We start from the raw sequence: 14,269 nt of genomic DNA on the forward strand, positions 1-14,269 counted from the left end.
CCCTTTGTCGCAGGCAGCCGCGTTCGTGCGGCACTCGGCGGCTTAAAATAAAGACAATGTTCCCAGCCTCCCCGCGGCTAAATCCGGCGCGGGTGCGGGGGCGGTGAGAGCTGGGTGGGAGAGCTGCTCGCGGCCCTGCCTCCCTCCGCCCTGCCTACCTCAGTTTCCCCATCTGGTCTTGGGACCTAGACGGAGACCTGGGCTAGTGGGGGCGGGGGGTCATCCCTGCCTCCGCGGGTGCATGACCTGAAAGTGGAAACGCTTGGGACCGAGAGGGGCGCTCCAGAGAAGGCCGGGGGGGGGGGGTGTTAGCTGGACGCCCTCCTCTCTCGCCTACAAAAAAAAAGTGTTTTTATTTCTACAGGGACGTGTGCAGAGGCGGTGGGAGAAGAGAAAAGGGAGACCAAGGAGGTTGGGGGGAGGGGGCCAAGAAGCCTGATTCAGACTCGGAAATGGATATTGAACGTGGAGGCCTGACACCCCCACCCTCGGCCACGTGGACGCGCACAAGGGCTCGCAGCCCCGCCGCGCGCCTGGGCCGCAGCCGCAACCGCAGCCAGGGCGGCCGGCAGGGGGCAGCCCGAGCCGGTACCCAGGGCCGGGGACTGGTGGCGTGCTGACCCACCCCGCCCCGCCGGCTGATCCGGGATGGGACCGGGCGCTCAGACGCCTCTCCAGGCTGCAGCATCTCCCTGACCGCAGAGGGAGGTGGCCTGGGTGCGGGCTCGGCCTCAGCAGGCTTTGAGCGGCAAAGATGCCCCCACATGTGGCTGCCACGTGCACCCACCGCTGACATCCCAAGGCTGCTGGCCAAGCCCCAGGGACTCCAGTTTCTGGCTCCACTGGCAACTGGGCTCCAGCCCAGGTTACCCTTGGGCATCAAAACGGAGAGGGGTGCTTGGTGGGGAATGGGCAGAGGGGACGTGGTGGGGCAGGTCCCAACCCCCCACTGGACTCCTGGGCTTGCAGCTAACCCTCACCCACCACATCGGTCACCCCTCTGCTCCTTGGACTCCTCATCTGCCTGCTGGGCATAATGGATGGCCCGGTCCTCCCTGCCTTCCACCCCAGGGCTTCGGCACGGCCCAGCGGGGCAAAGCACACGCAGCCGGGCAATAGCCCCCCCATCTCTCCTCCGGCCAGCTCCCCGGGAGGTCTCCAGGGCCAGGTGAGGGCGGGGCAGGCCGGGGTCTCTATGGCAGAGGCCCCCCCAGGGGCTCAATCTCTGAGAAAACTCAACACAAATCCAAACCGGCCGCAGAAGGCAGGGTGGCTGGCCAGCAGCGGGGCGAAGGGAGGAAGGGAGGAAGGGCAGGTTCCCCATCTCAAACCTGTGAGCCCTGAGTGGGAGGCCGGGAGACAGAGTTTGACAAGCTGGGAGGAGAGCTGTCTGTCTCCTGTCTGTGTGTCTTCCAAGTGGAAGCTGGGGGTGGAGCAGGCAGGGAGCGAGAGGCCGCCTCGCTTGTAGCATTAACAAGCTCCACAGTTGGGCAACACCCAGACACACACTGAATACAGACACGCGTGTACACACTTCCTGGCTCCAGGCCAACAGGTGACACCAGTATTTCCAAAGGTTGCATGACGACATGCGCACTCAGGGACACACGTGTGGGGGGCACTCTGCAGCGTGTGGAGCAGGCACATAGCCCACCCCCCCCACACACACACACACACACTCACCCCCAAAACCAGACACCTGTGTGCCTGACACGGGGCTCGGCGGCGCGGACAGATGCGAGAGCGCACAGCCAGCCCGTAGCCCCGGGGTGCGCCAGCCCTCTGGGTCCGTTCCAAGTCGGGGCCTCTCACATGAGGCCCAATGTGTCATTTCCCAACAGAAGGAACAGCGCTCCTTCGCAGCGGGGGGCGGGGGCAGGGCTCGGGGCCGGTGGTGGGCGCGCGGGCACGTGCAGGGGCAGAGCGCGGGTGAGGGAAGGAGGCGCGGGGCGGGGGGCGCGGGGGGGGGGGTGCGGGCTGGGGCTGGGGGCTGGGGGCTGGGGGAAGGAGCCCCAGGAACAGAGTGCCTTTGTGAGGGTGTGTGCGCCGCCGAGCCTGTGTGCGCTGGGTGTGGGTGTTTGTCTCCCTGTATCCGCCTTCTCTCCCGCTCTGGACTTTTAGCCTTCCTGGGCTCATCGTCCTCATGTGCTACCCTCTCCGTCTCGGGGCTCAAATTGGGGGCCCTGGTGGAGGAGGGGGGCGCGCTCCAGGACCCAGTCCAACCCCAGACGTTGCCTGAGGCTTCCCTCCAGCTCCCCTCCCTTCCTTTCCTCCCTCCCTCTCTCGCTCTTCCTCCCCCCCCCCCCCAGGGCTGGCGTGCCAGGGGGTGGGACATGCCAATCACTGGCTGTGTCTCTCCGCTGCCAGCACAGGACGCAGCTCCCCCCGGAGCCAGGTGTTTGGGTCCCTGGAGACACCGCCGGCCGCCCCGGGAGGCAGAGGCGTGGAGGACCCCCCCGGACCCCCGTCCAGCCCACGTGAGTGCACTTGGAAGGGTGCGGGAGGGGCCAGCAGGTGGGGCCTGGAGAAGCAGGGTCCTGGGTTCAAGGTGGGGACCGGAGCACAGGGAAATGTGGGTGGACCCCAGAGAGAGGAGGGGGCCGGGGAGGGGTCTAGAGACCAGGGGGCTCGCAGCATTGGACATTGGCTGCCCCAAATGCCCGGTCCCCTGTCTGTGAGTGGACACACCTGGTGTTTTTCTGGGGTTCAACCGGCAGAGGAGATGGAGACCCCCTTAGGGAACTGGACCCGGAGCCAGAAGGGATCAGGCTGCCACGTAGCAGGCACAGCCCCCAGGACCCCAGGGACAGAGGGGAAGGGCAGGGGCAGCCCTTGTCATCAGAGCGCCCTGAGGGAGGTTGAGCCCTCCAATTGGGGTACCAGTCCCAGAACCCCTCCTCTCCTCCCTCAGGGAATTCTGAATCCCACCCCCCCTCCACCTTCAGCGCCCCCAAGATGGACTGAACCAGGCTGCTGGCCAGATGGACAAGCTGGATGCCAAGGTGGGTGTTAGGCCAGAAGCCAGCAGGAGACCAGGCCAAATGCCCCGGGGCTCCCCGGGGACACATGGGCACATGGATGGCCACGCGGCAGGGAACATGGTGCCGACATGTGAGGCGGCCGGAGAGCACTCCCCATGGTCTCGGTCCTGGGCTTCTTCAGGGGGGGGTCACAGCGCCGTGCCCAGGTAATGCACAGGTGCCCTCCCCGGACCCCCAGATCCACAGCGTGGGCATGGGCTGGGGGCCAGGAGCTCTGCTTGTGCCGGGGAGAGGGGGGTCAGCTGGCACCGGGTCTTGGGGCTGCTCAGGTGTGTCGGTGCCAGTAGACAAGGGTCCACCTCTTCCCACAAAGCAGCACACCTGCGGCTCCACCGGACTGACCGGCCCTGAGCCACGGCCGGAAGGAGCCCGTGTGCCCTGCAGCCACGCAGTGTCCTGTCGCCGGGTAACCAGCTGCTCGCTGAGCTGTCAGATGGGAGCTGCTCTGCCCCGACCTCAGCCATCAGGCAGCCGATCGCCACTGCGATCCAGGAGGGGAGGCGGGGGAGGAGATGGCGAAAGCGGGCTGCAGCAGCTGTGACTCCTGGCTCCCCGCCCCCCCCCCCGGGCTGGGCCTGGGGGTCTCAGAGCTGAAGCCCGAGGCACAGAGAGGATCCGGAGTGTCAGCAAGGGGCTAGGCAGAGGTCATGTCAGGCCTGGGAAGCAACCTCCCCATTGTACAGGCGGAGAGACTGAGGCTGAGAAAGCGGAAGGGACGTGCTCATGGTCACGGAAGGGATATTTAGGGGCCCACCCTCCTGGCCCTCAGCACAGCACTTGGGCCTGCCTGAGCAGGATGGCGGGGTTGGCGAGCTTTGGGGAGCGGCGAGCTCTGGGAGGCGGGAGCTCGGGCTCCGCGGGTGGCGGGTGGGGAGAGGTGGGTGAGTATCTCCCTGGGTTTCTGCTGGCTGTGATGCCATGGTGATGCCTAGAAGGGTGGGTGAGGGAGGGAGGGAGAGGAAAGGAAGTGGGGAGAGGAGCAGGAGGAGGAAGAGCAGGGGGCACAGGGAGAGGAGGATGAGGGCCCAGCACTTCCGAGGCCACCTGGAGGGTGGGGCCCAGGGCCCAGCCTGCTAGCGCCAGGCCCTGGTGAAGGTCCACCCACAGCGAGGGGACCTGGGGGGGTTCCAGGCACGAGCAGCATTAACTGCTGGCTGCTGCCCTCTGGGGAGTGTGGGGGGGCTGTTGAGCCTAAAAATGGGATCAGTTGGATCTGCTTATGCCTGGTCCCCGAGGCCGGGCATCGGGGGTGGAAGTTTTGTGCACCTTTGGTGGGTCAAGAGCTACCTTCAGAGCTAAGTCCGCCCAGGGGGAGAGAGCGCTCTGACTGCCGGCTTCGGGTTAAGGCCCCATCAGAAGGGACAGGTCAGGTGCCCAGCCCCCACCCCCACCTCGTACCTCCGTCTCCCCAAACTGCCCCTTCTCTCCAGTCGGGGCTGCAGGCTCCCAGGCCCAGAATCACAAGATGGCTTCACTCCTCCTTCCTGAACCTTTCGCCAGCACCCCCACATTCCGGGCCTCCCCCCTCCACGCCTTGGCCAGTGGGAAGATCCCAGAGACCCCGGTGTTCAGGAATCCCTTCCCCAGCCTTCTCTCCCGGCCTCCCGCCTGGCTCTCTCCCCTCCCCCTTCCTCTCATCATCCAGATCCCCAGCCCCCCGGGGATCTGTCCAGGGCGCTGGCGGTCAATAGCCTGGCTGGCCCTGCTAGAGGCTCTGACCTCATCCCTTAACTCTTTGAGTCCAGGGTGGCTTTTTCCTCCCTGGACACTGACAGGCCCCATCCATGCCCACGCCTGTCTTACCTCCTCCCCGCTTCCCGGCGGCGGGTGAAGCAGGGCCCCCTTGGTCCAGCCCCGGCCCCCAGGTGAGGATGCCCGCGGCTGTTCTCCTGTGCTCTCAAGCCAGCCCGCAGGGCCTCGCCCAGGGGACAGGGACCTGGCAGGTGAGGACATACAGGCCTGGAGGGCACAGAGGGACCACGCTCAGGAGCTGGTCCTGCTCCTTGCAGGCTCGTCCTCATGCCCCGGCCTGGAGCCAGGCAGGACGACGCCACGTGCACACACATGTATCTGTTCCACAGATGTTTAATGAGCAACTACTGTGTGCCAAGCACAGGTTCAAAGCCGTGAATGAGGCAGGCACAGCTCCTCCCCTGCCTCTCAGAGCTACAGTTGCACCTCCCCCTTCCCACCACACTGTCATCGTACATCACACAGACAGACAACAGGCACTGCCACACACACACACAAGCCAGATCCTAACGGAGGGCTGACACCTCCCCAGTGACTGATCCAACCCGGGGTTCGGCCAAGCTTGTCCAGATGGACAAGGAGGCTGCTGAACCCCCTCTCTCCACAGAGCAGGTTTTTTAAAAATATATTTTTATTGATTTCAGAGAGAAAGGATGAGGGGGAGAGAGAGAGAGAAACATCAATGATGAGAGAGAATCATTGATTGGCTGCCTCCTGCACGCCCCACACTGGGGATCCAGCCCGAAACCCAAGCATAGTCCCTGACCAGGAATCGAACCGGGACCTCCTGGTTCATAGGTGGACGCTCAACCACTGAGCCACGCCGGCCGGGCCCCACAGAGCAGTTTAGAATAGAGACTCAAGAGGTTCGCCTCGGAGGAGCTGCCGGCATCCCAACCCTGGTGGCATTGCTGACCAACTCGCGGGGCGCTCCTTCGGTCTCTAAGCCTCAGCACCCCCTAAATAGAGGGGGCCCCTAAATATCCCTTCCGTGACCATGAGCATGTCCCTTCCGCTACTTTACAAGGAGTTATAACAGGTCGAGTAAGCATGCGTATAATGCTTACAGCCACGCCGGGTATATTGCAAGCAGTAAGTACCAGTTGCTGCAATAATATTAATGAGATTACGTAACGCTTCCCAACAACCTTCATCAGGAGGCCGCAGTCCTGGACGGAAAAGCCCCTCCCCGCCTCCTTGCCCCCCAGGCGTGACACCCTCGGGGGATGAGTCCCAACCCATCCCCACAAAGCTACAGAGTCACCCACCACTTCTGACTCTTACTCAGCAAGGACACGCCCTCACGCTCACACACTCATCCCGCAGAAGGGTCACCAGGTCGGAGCGGGGCCTTGCCCAAGGTCACACAGCCAGAGGAGAGCAGAGATAGGCAGAGGCAGCGCCCAGGACGACTGGGGGCGGCGGGGGGGGGGGGGGGGGGAGTCCTCCCCCAATCCCCTGCATCCCCCATCGACTAACTCCGCCCCCAGGGACGTTTCACAGAACAGGCGAGGCTAATGCGGCCTCCGGGTTCCCTTTCGGTGGGTGGGATGGCCAGGTGGGATGGCGGATGGCCTCTAAGCCCCTCCTCTGCAGACGTTCCGGGGCTGCTGGACCCTGGCACCCTGGCTTAGCCCCGGGCTCCGTCCCCAGGAACCAGCCACAGTCTCAGAGCCTGGTCCCTTCACAACCATCATCTCCTGACCTTCGTGGCCTTGAACAGGCAGAGGGCTGTCCCCCTTCAAGGTTAAGGAGACCCACCCAAGGGCACACAGCAGGGACCAGAGCAGGCCTCCCGGGGCTTCTTCTGAGCACATCCCCATCCGGCGAGGTCTGGGGGGGACCCGCTTCTGGGTTTGGCGGACAGGCCGGCCGGGCCCGCGGCTCAGAGCTGCATCCCCGGAGCTCAGAAGCCCCAGGGGCTGGCAAGAATCAGGGTTCAGTTCCCCAGAACCTCTACTCTCCTCCCTCCCAGGCGGGCGGCCTTGGTCCTCCCAGTGGATAGACCGGCTGAGGGGGAGGATGCAGACCCTGGAGCCCCAGGTCGGGCCGAGTCCCCCATCGCTCCCGCTTCCTGGGAGATATCAGGGAGTCCCTTAGCCCCCCCCCCCCCCCCGCCCAGTGTCTTCATCTACAACGCAGAGCTAGGAGCCCCCCTGTGGATTAAGGGAATCCTGTGGGGTGTCCTGTGGATTAAGGGAAATGGTATGCCACAGCAGGGGCCCGGCATGCAGGAGGCGATTAATTATGGCGGTTATCAATATGAAAATGAGGAAGTGGGAAGGGACGTCCGCCATCGAGGAGAGGGACTCCGCCTCCTCGCCTCCAAGGACCGCTTCTTCCCTCGGAGGCTTTTTGTGATCCATCAACGCCCTCGCCGGCTCCCCACAGGAGCCTGGCAGCCCTGATGGGCAGTGGTGGCCGCGGGGAGATGGCAGTCCAGCCCCGGCTGAGACAACATGTGAGCCGCCAGCCCCTGCAGCCTGGCCTCGGGGATGTGGGTCCTTTCTGTTCAGCGTCCTGAGATGTTAGTTTCAGGATCCTGCACCATCCTCCCAGATCCTGCACCATCCTCCCAGATCCTGTACCATCCTCCCAGACCCTGTACCATCCTCCCAGACCCTGTACCATCCTCCCAGACCCTGTACCATCCTCCCAGACCCTGTACCATCCTCCCAGACCCTGCACCATCCTCCCAGATCCTGTACCATCCTCCCAGATCCTGCACCATCCTCCCAGATCCTGTACCATCCTCCCAGATCCTGCACCATCCTCCCAGATCCTGCACCATCCTCCCAGACCCTGTACCATCCTCCCAGACCCTGTACCATCCTCCCAGACCCTGTACCATCCTCCCAGACCCTGCACCATCCTCCCAGATCCTGCACCATCCTCCCGGCTGGCCCACCGCCCCCGCCGTGCGTGCGAACAGCAGTGTGGGGCCAGAGAGGGCTGTGCCGGGGTCTGCTCGGGAAGGGCCAGAGCGGCTGGGCGTGCATCGGATCGGGGAGTCGGGAAGAGGAGCAGGCCTTTGACTGAGTGGCATTCCAGGGCCAGGCGCTCCGGCCAGGGGGCCGCAGGGCAGCCAGAAAGCAGGGGTTACGCCATGGCGGATGATCACACGGCTGGGAAGGGACGGCTTTGAGATTCAGAGCCAGGAATGCTGGAATCGGGGTGAGGCGAGCGAGGCCCTCGTCCCAGAGTACAATTGAAGAGGGGCACGCAGAAAGCCTCCGTAATCAGGATAAACACTATAGCAATGTAATATTTCTAGAAATCAAATGGCAAACTACCCTCCGCGGTGGGTGCGCCGTGTGCTTTTGTAAGTTCCATCGGACCCAGGGCCAGGATTAGGGCAAGGCGTGGGTGACGGGGTGTGTGCGCGCGCAAGTGCAGGGTTGGATCCTGTGTTTGTTCAGACTTGTGATTTATTACGGATGTTTTGCATTGTTTTCCATTTTTAAATATTGCATTGAACTGTCCTTTGCTTGATTCCTGAGTTTTGAGGCACTTCCTGAAGTGGCCCACCCAAGGGGAGGGCCTCCTTGCCCCACCTGGTCTGGTCCTGTGAGGTGTGGGGCGCGGGTCAGGGGTGGGCCAAGCGCCTGGCTGAGCGTTGAAGGCTGCCCCATCGCAGGAGGCGCAGCCACAGGCCCGCAGCTCCGCTTCTCACGGAGCCCTTCAGGGCTGGGCCCAGGTCGCCGCTGGGGCTACGGAGCAGGCAGCACCCAATCTAAGAGCCAGGAGGCCTGGGGCGACCCGGTGCCTTCTCTCCCTTTCTCTGGGCCTCAGTGGCTCCATCTGTGCAAAGGGCATGACACAGCACTGAGCTCAGACCAGAGGGACCCGCGGGGAGGGACCCTGTCAAGGGCGGTGTCCACCAGCTGCCTCGCCGGGAAGCCCGCCAGGCACATCCGATCCCAGCCTCCCACCCAGCGCCTGACTTCGGTTAAGAAAGGGAAATATTGCCCTAACCGGTGTGGCTCAGTGGCTAGAGCGTCAGCCTGCGGACTGAAGGGTCCCAGGTTCGATTCCGGTCAAGGGCATGTACCTTGGTTGCAGGCACATCCCCAGTAGGAGGTGTGCAGGAGGCAGCTGATCGATGTTTCTCTCTCATCGATGTTTCTAACTCTCTATCCCTCTCCCTTCCTCTCTGTGAAAAATCAATAAAATATATATTTTTAAAAAAAAGAAAGGGAAATAAATAACATTTCCACGTAATACTTTAAAGATCCAAACTGGCAAACTCTGCCCGCCCCCCCCCCCCCCCCCGAGGCCGAGCATCCGTTTTTAAAAAGTTTCCCTGGAACCAACTGCTTGGGCTCAAATCCTGGTTCCGACCTTCCTTGCGTATCTTGTGCAAATTCTCTGGCTTTTCTCAGCCTCCGTTTCCTCATCTGTAAAATGGAGAGGGGAGCCATGACCCGGTCACAGGTTCCCGGCTGCGGTGGGACTGGCGCTCAGGGCGCTAGGTCACGGCCATGATCACGGCGGTCACCAGGAGTCGGTCTGTGATTAGGGACCCGGAGTCCGAAAGCAGAGGCGCCCAGGCGGCAGGGAGCCCTCACGCGGCCGGAGCTGAGTCCGCGGGCGCCGGGTGTGCCCGGGGCCGTTCCAGGCGCGTCTCCCCTCTTGCCTCCCTTATGCCCCACAGCAATGCCTTGATTTGTTAGCCAGGAACGATTACCCCCATTTTTCAGTTGAGGAAACCGGGGCACACAGCCGCCGTGTCGCTCGCAGAGATCACGCCCCCCGTCGGCGGAGTAGCCAGGATTCCAACGCAGACGGACTGGGTCCTTCCCCGAGGGCGTGAGCCGCGCCCCGGTGTGCACACGGGCCGGACACACCGACAGCCACAGTCCCTCTTGCTCGGGGTCACGCCCGGACCTCTCCACACTGAGAGTGGCTAGCACGCACCGACAGTTCACCTGGAGCTGCGATGGTGCCCGCCGCCATGTGCACCGCGGTCACACGCCGCCACAGCCACTCGCCCCCGAGGCCATCTGTCACGCAGCGACCTCTCACGGGCACCGCATTCCAGTCTCCGTCACAGACCGGGTTTCCGGGGATGGCGGGCCTCGCGGGCCCTTGCCCAAAACCTCCCCTTGGCATGTTTCCAACGGTGCCGCCCCTGAAGCCACGGCCGCCGGTAGGGGGAGACCCCGGTGTCGTGGGTGGCCAGGCGGACACCTGGGGCCCCGAGCGGAAAGGGAGCCGCAGAGGCACAGCGCGCGGCCACGGCCGGGTGGTGGGGCCTCCTGCCTGGCCAGGAGTTGCTAAGTGCCCGGCCTGGGTTTTTTCTTTACCTGAACTTGTGCTTGGGCTGGACTCCGGGGTCCAGAACAATGTGGGGGACCCTGGCTGGGCAGCTCAGGGGGTTAGACCATCGTCCCGATACGCCAAGGCTGCAGGTGCGAGCCCCGGTCAGGCCACATACAAGAATCAAGCAATGAATGCATAAGTAGGTGGGACAGCAACTTGATGTTTCTCTCTCCCTCTCTCTCCCTTCCCCTCCCCCCCCCAAATCAATCAATAAACCTAAAAAACAATTTTTTTAAAGAGAGAAATCTGGGAGATCTTCCTGTTCCCCTTGCTGCCCCCATGCAGCTGGAGCCCAGGAACAGAGTGGGGAGGTGGAGAGGCCTCCCACACCCCATCTGGGGCCAGACCCCGCGCCTCTGGGAGCTGAGTCCCTGCCCCTGCTGCCTGCTTTACTGCAGATCGTCTGCCACCGGGCGAGGGTCCAGGCCCAGCACGGCCTCCCTGCTGCCCTCCTCAAGGGCCTGACGCAGCTCCAAACACCGCTCTCTCTCCCTCTCTCTCTCCCTCTCTCTCTCTGTCTCTCTCTCCCCCTCTCCCCCCGCCCCACCGCACCGCACAGATACACACTCACACAGGCCCCCTCTGCTCCCATCTCTTCCCCCTTATCTTCTCGGGAGCCCTCCCCTGCCGTCTCTTGTCTCCTTATTTGACGGAATTATCCCCCTGGAGCTCCACGTGCTCAGAGAGAGAGAGAGAGAAGTGGGTTCTAATCCCCCACCTGGGTCACCCTGACCAGGCCTGGCCGCCACGGCTGCCTCGGTGACCTGCGGGTCCTAAGAGACCTTCCCCCCGGAGCCGCACGACAGTAAAATTAGATAATCCAGGGAAGTGCTGAGCATTGTGTCTGGTGCGCAGTAACTGCTCAGTAAATGAGGGCTTTGATCAAATTTAGAGAAATGCTTTGAAAATGTGGCAGTGCTGTCTACAAGAGCGCGTCTCCTGCGCCCGAGAATTAGCAGCAATTTCCCAGCGAGGAGAGCACTGAGTCTGCAGCCCGAATGGAGGAGCTGGAACGAAGACTCGGCTCCCCAGATTCCAAAGCCGCCCCCACCCCCAGGCGGCGGGCAAACCCATGCGCGGCTGGGAATGTGCGTTATAATGACTGTGTGTGTGTGTGTGTGTGTGTGTGTGTGTGTGTGTGTGTCCGCCAGAGCAGGAAGGGCCCAGCCTGCCCAGGAGGGTGGCGCTGTCTGGCCTGAAGTCCTGGGAGGGTGGGGCTGGGTTCCTAGCCCCGCCCACTCCAGGCGGTGGATGGTGTCCAGCCTCCCAACCGAAGCCCGTGTCCTCTCTTCCCAGGTGATGACCCCCCACTGAGGAAGCCCGCCGTGTGACCAGAGGAAGGGGCTGCCCCCTCAGCCCCACCCGGCCACCATGAACACCTCGGCCCCACCCGCCGTCAGCCCCAACATCACCGTCCTGGCACCAGGAAAGGGTCCCTGGCAAGTGGCCTTCATCGGCATCACCACGGGCCTCCTGTCCCTGGCCACCGTGACGGGCAACTTGCTGGTGCTCATCTCCTTCAAGGTCAACACAGAGCTCAAGACCGTCAACAACTACTTCCTGCTCAGCCTGGCCTGCGCCGACCTCATCATCGGCACCTTCTCCATGAACCTCTACACCACATACCTGCTCATGGGCCACTGGGTCCTCGGCACGCTGGCCTGCGACCTCTGGCTGGCCCTGGACTACGTGGCCAGCAACGCCTCGGTCATGAACCTGCTACTCATCAGCTTCGACCGCTACTTCTCCGTGACCCGGCCCCTGAGCTACCGCGCCAAGCGCACGCCGCGCCGGGCGGCGTTGATGATCGGCCTGGCCTGGATGGTGTCCTTCGTGCTCTGGGCCCCGGCCATCCTCTTCTGGCAGTACCTGGTGGGCGAGCGGACCGTGCTGGCCGGGCAGTGCTACATCCAGTTCCTCTCCCAGCCCATCATCACCTTCGGCACAGCCATGGCCGCCTTCTACCTCCCGGTCACGGTCATGTGCACGCTCTACTGGCGCATCTACCGGGAGACGGAGAACCGGGCCCGGGAGCTGGCGGCCCTGCAGGGCTCTGAGACGCCAGGCAAGGGCGGAGGCAGCAGCAGCAGCTCAGAGCGGTCCCAGCCGGGGGCTGAGGGCGCGGCGGACACCCCTTCGGGGCGCTGCTGTGGCTGCTGCCGGGCCCCCAAGCTGCTGCAGACCTACAGCTGGAAGGAGGAGGAGGAGGAGGACGAAGGCTCCATGGAGTCCCTCACGTCCTCGGAGGGTGAGGAGCCGGGCCCCGAAGTGGCGATCAAGATGCCCATGGTGGACCCCGAGACGCAGGCCCCCTCCAAGCAGCCCCCCAAGACCTCCCCGAACACAGTCAAGAGGCCGACGCGGAAGGGCCGGGAGCGCACGGGCAAGAGCCAGAAGCCGCGCGGGAAGGACCAGCTGGCCAAGCGGAAGACCTTCTCGCTGGTCAAGGAGAAGAAGGCGGCGCGGACCCTGAGCGCCATCCTGCTGGCCTTCATCCTCACCTGGACGCCGTACAACATCATGGTGCTGGTGTCCACCTTCTGCAAGGACTGTGTCCCCGGGACGCTGTGGGAGCTGGGCTACTGGCTCTGCTACGTCAACAGCACCGTCAACCCCATGTGCTACGCGCTGTGCAACAAGGCCTTCCGGGACACCTTCCGCCTGCTGCTGCTCTGCCGCTGGGACAAGCGGCGCTGGCGCAAGATCCCCAAGCGCCCCGGCTCTGTGCACCGCACCCCCTCCCACCAGTGCTGATGGCCCCTCGCCCTCACCCTCCACCCCGGTCCCGGGAGCGCCCGGTCGAGCTGGCAGCACGGGGCTGTGACCTGAGACCTGGGGCCCTGCTCCGTCCCTGCAGGCTTCCCAGGCCCCTAGGTCACCTTCTTGGACAGCCAGAGAGACCCTGCCAACCACTCTGCCATTCCCAGGCAGGGAGCGACCCGGGGAACTGGTTTTTCTGTCCCCTGCTGGGTGGGAACGGGCTCTTCACCCGGAAGGAGGCCGGGAGGAGGATCCAGCCCTTGGATTCCTTGTTTGCATTTAGGCAGGAAGTCTGCCTGGAGCCAGCGGGGCGGGCCAGCAGAGAGCTTTACCTCGGCAGTCAGCCCCGGCCCCCTGGCTGGCCTGGAGTGCGGTGGGGAATGGCGCCCTCTGTGGCCGCAGCGGGGAACTGGCACCAAACACTGAGAGAAAAGCTTGGCTCAGAGGGACCAGCCCCTGGCCCCTCCGCAGGCACAGCCCACTCTGCTGGGCTCTAGGCTCACTTTCCGAGAATGCCCAGCCCCCCTACCAGTGTCCGCAGAGCATCCCCGTGGGGTCCCCCTCCAGGCAAATGTCCCAGCATCAGCAGGACAGTGGCCCCACAGGGCACCAGCTCGGCTAGTCACACGTCAAGTCCCGAGGCAGCAGCAGGACCGGACGCCTGGTGTCCACTAGGTCATTTCCTGGGGAGTGAGGGCAGGGTGCCTGCTGTCCAGCCTCACGCCCGTACCCCCTGCCCCAGAGAAACCCTCAGTTCCTCCTGGCTCACAGCCGCCATGCAGATCTAGCCAGGCCTCCTGCATGCTGCCTGCCTCCAGCCCACCCCACACAGGCCCGGCCCGGCCAGCGGGTCCTCTCCTGTGAGCTCCCCAGTCCCGCCCATGCATGGCCTCCCAGCCACCCTCATCTCCAGACCCCGCCTGGCCCCAAATACTCTTTCCTTCCATCTCAGCAAGTGCTGAGTCTGAATAAAGCCTCATAACCCCAAGGATGCCGAGGTCCTTCCTCCCTGTGTTGGGTCCAGCACCTGGTCTTGGGCCAGGGCAGGATCGGGGCGGGGGGTGGGGGGGACAAATACTGCGGGATGTGCACCGCTGCCCTGACGGTGCCCCCCGAAGGGCAGCACGGAGAGGCTGGACCTACTGACACCTGTGGGCCCAGCACCCAGCCCCGGCTCAGGTGAGTAGGGCTGTATGGGCAGGCCTGGCTCCTGGCGGTAGGCAGGCTGGGCCTCCAGGCAGTAGCGCTTCCCAAATGTGCTTGTCGTTGGAGGTCAGGAGACCACCCTTAAGGTCGGTGACTCACGAGAAGGACACAGAACTCGCGAAGCGGTTACACTGGCGGTTGTAGTTTATTACGGTGAAAGCACACAAATTAAAGCCACAGAGCGGAGT

The 14,269-nt window shown here is 63.8% G+C and overlaps 1 protein-coding gene across 2 annotated transcripts; it reads left to right on the forward strand.

Moving 5' to 3' along the window:
* The first annotated feature begins 2,424 nt into the window (after nucleotides 1–2,424).
* CHRM1 (cholinergic receptor muscarinic 1) lies at nucleotides 2,425–13,855 on the forward strand. Of its 2 annotated transcripts, none has more exons than XM_080642044.1 (2): nucleotides 2,425–2,477; nucleotides 11,412–13,855. In XM_080642044.1, exon 2 carries the CDS (start codon nucleotides 11,487–11,489, stop codon nucleotides 12,867–12,869), a length of 1,383 nt encoding a protein of 460 aa, XP_080498170.1. In that variant the 5' UTR covers nucleotides 2,425–2,477; nucleotides 11,412–11,486; the 3' UTR covers nucleotides 12,870–13,855. The 2 variants fall into 2 exon arrangements, with proteins under 2 accessions (XP_080498170.1, XP_080498169.1); XM_080642043.1 differs by lacking the exon at nucleotides 2,425–2,477 and adding an exon at nucleotides 2,880–3,002.
* The last annotated feature ends 414 nt before the right edge of the window (nucleotides 13,856–14,269 follow it).

This window comes from Plecotus auritus (assembly GCF_963455305.1).
Source record: "Plecotus auritus genome assembly, chromosome: 9".
Classification (NCBI taxonomy): Eukaryota; Metazoa; Chordata; class Mammalia; order Chiroptera; family Vespertilionidae; genus Plecotus; species Plecotus auritus.

What these genes read in the sequence shown, in the direction of transcription:
- CHRM1 (XM_080642044.1), top strand. Translation starts at nt 11,487, where the DNA reads ATGAACACCTCGGCCCCACCCGCCGTCAGCCCCAACATCACCGTCCTG.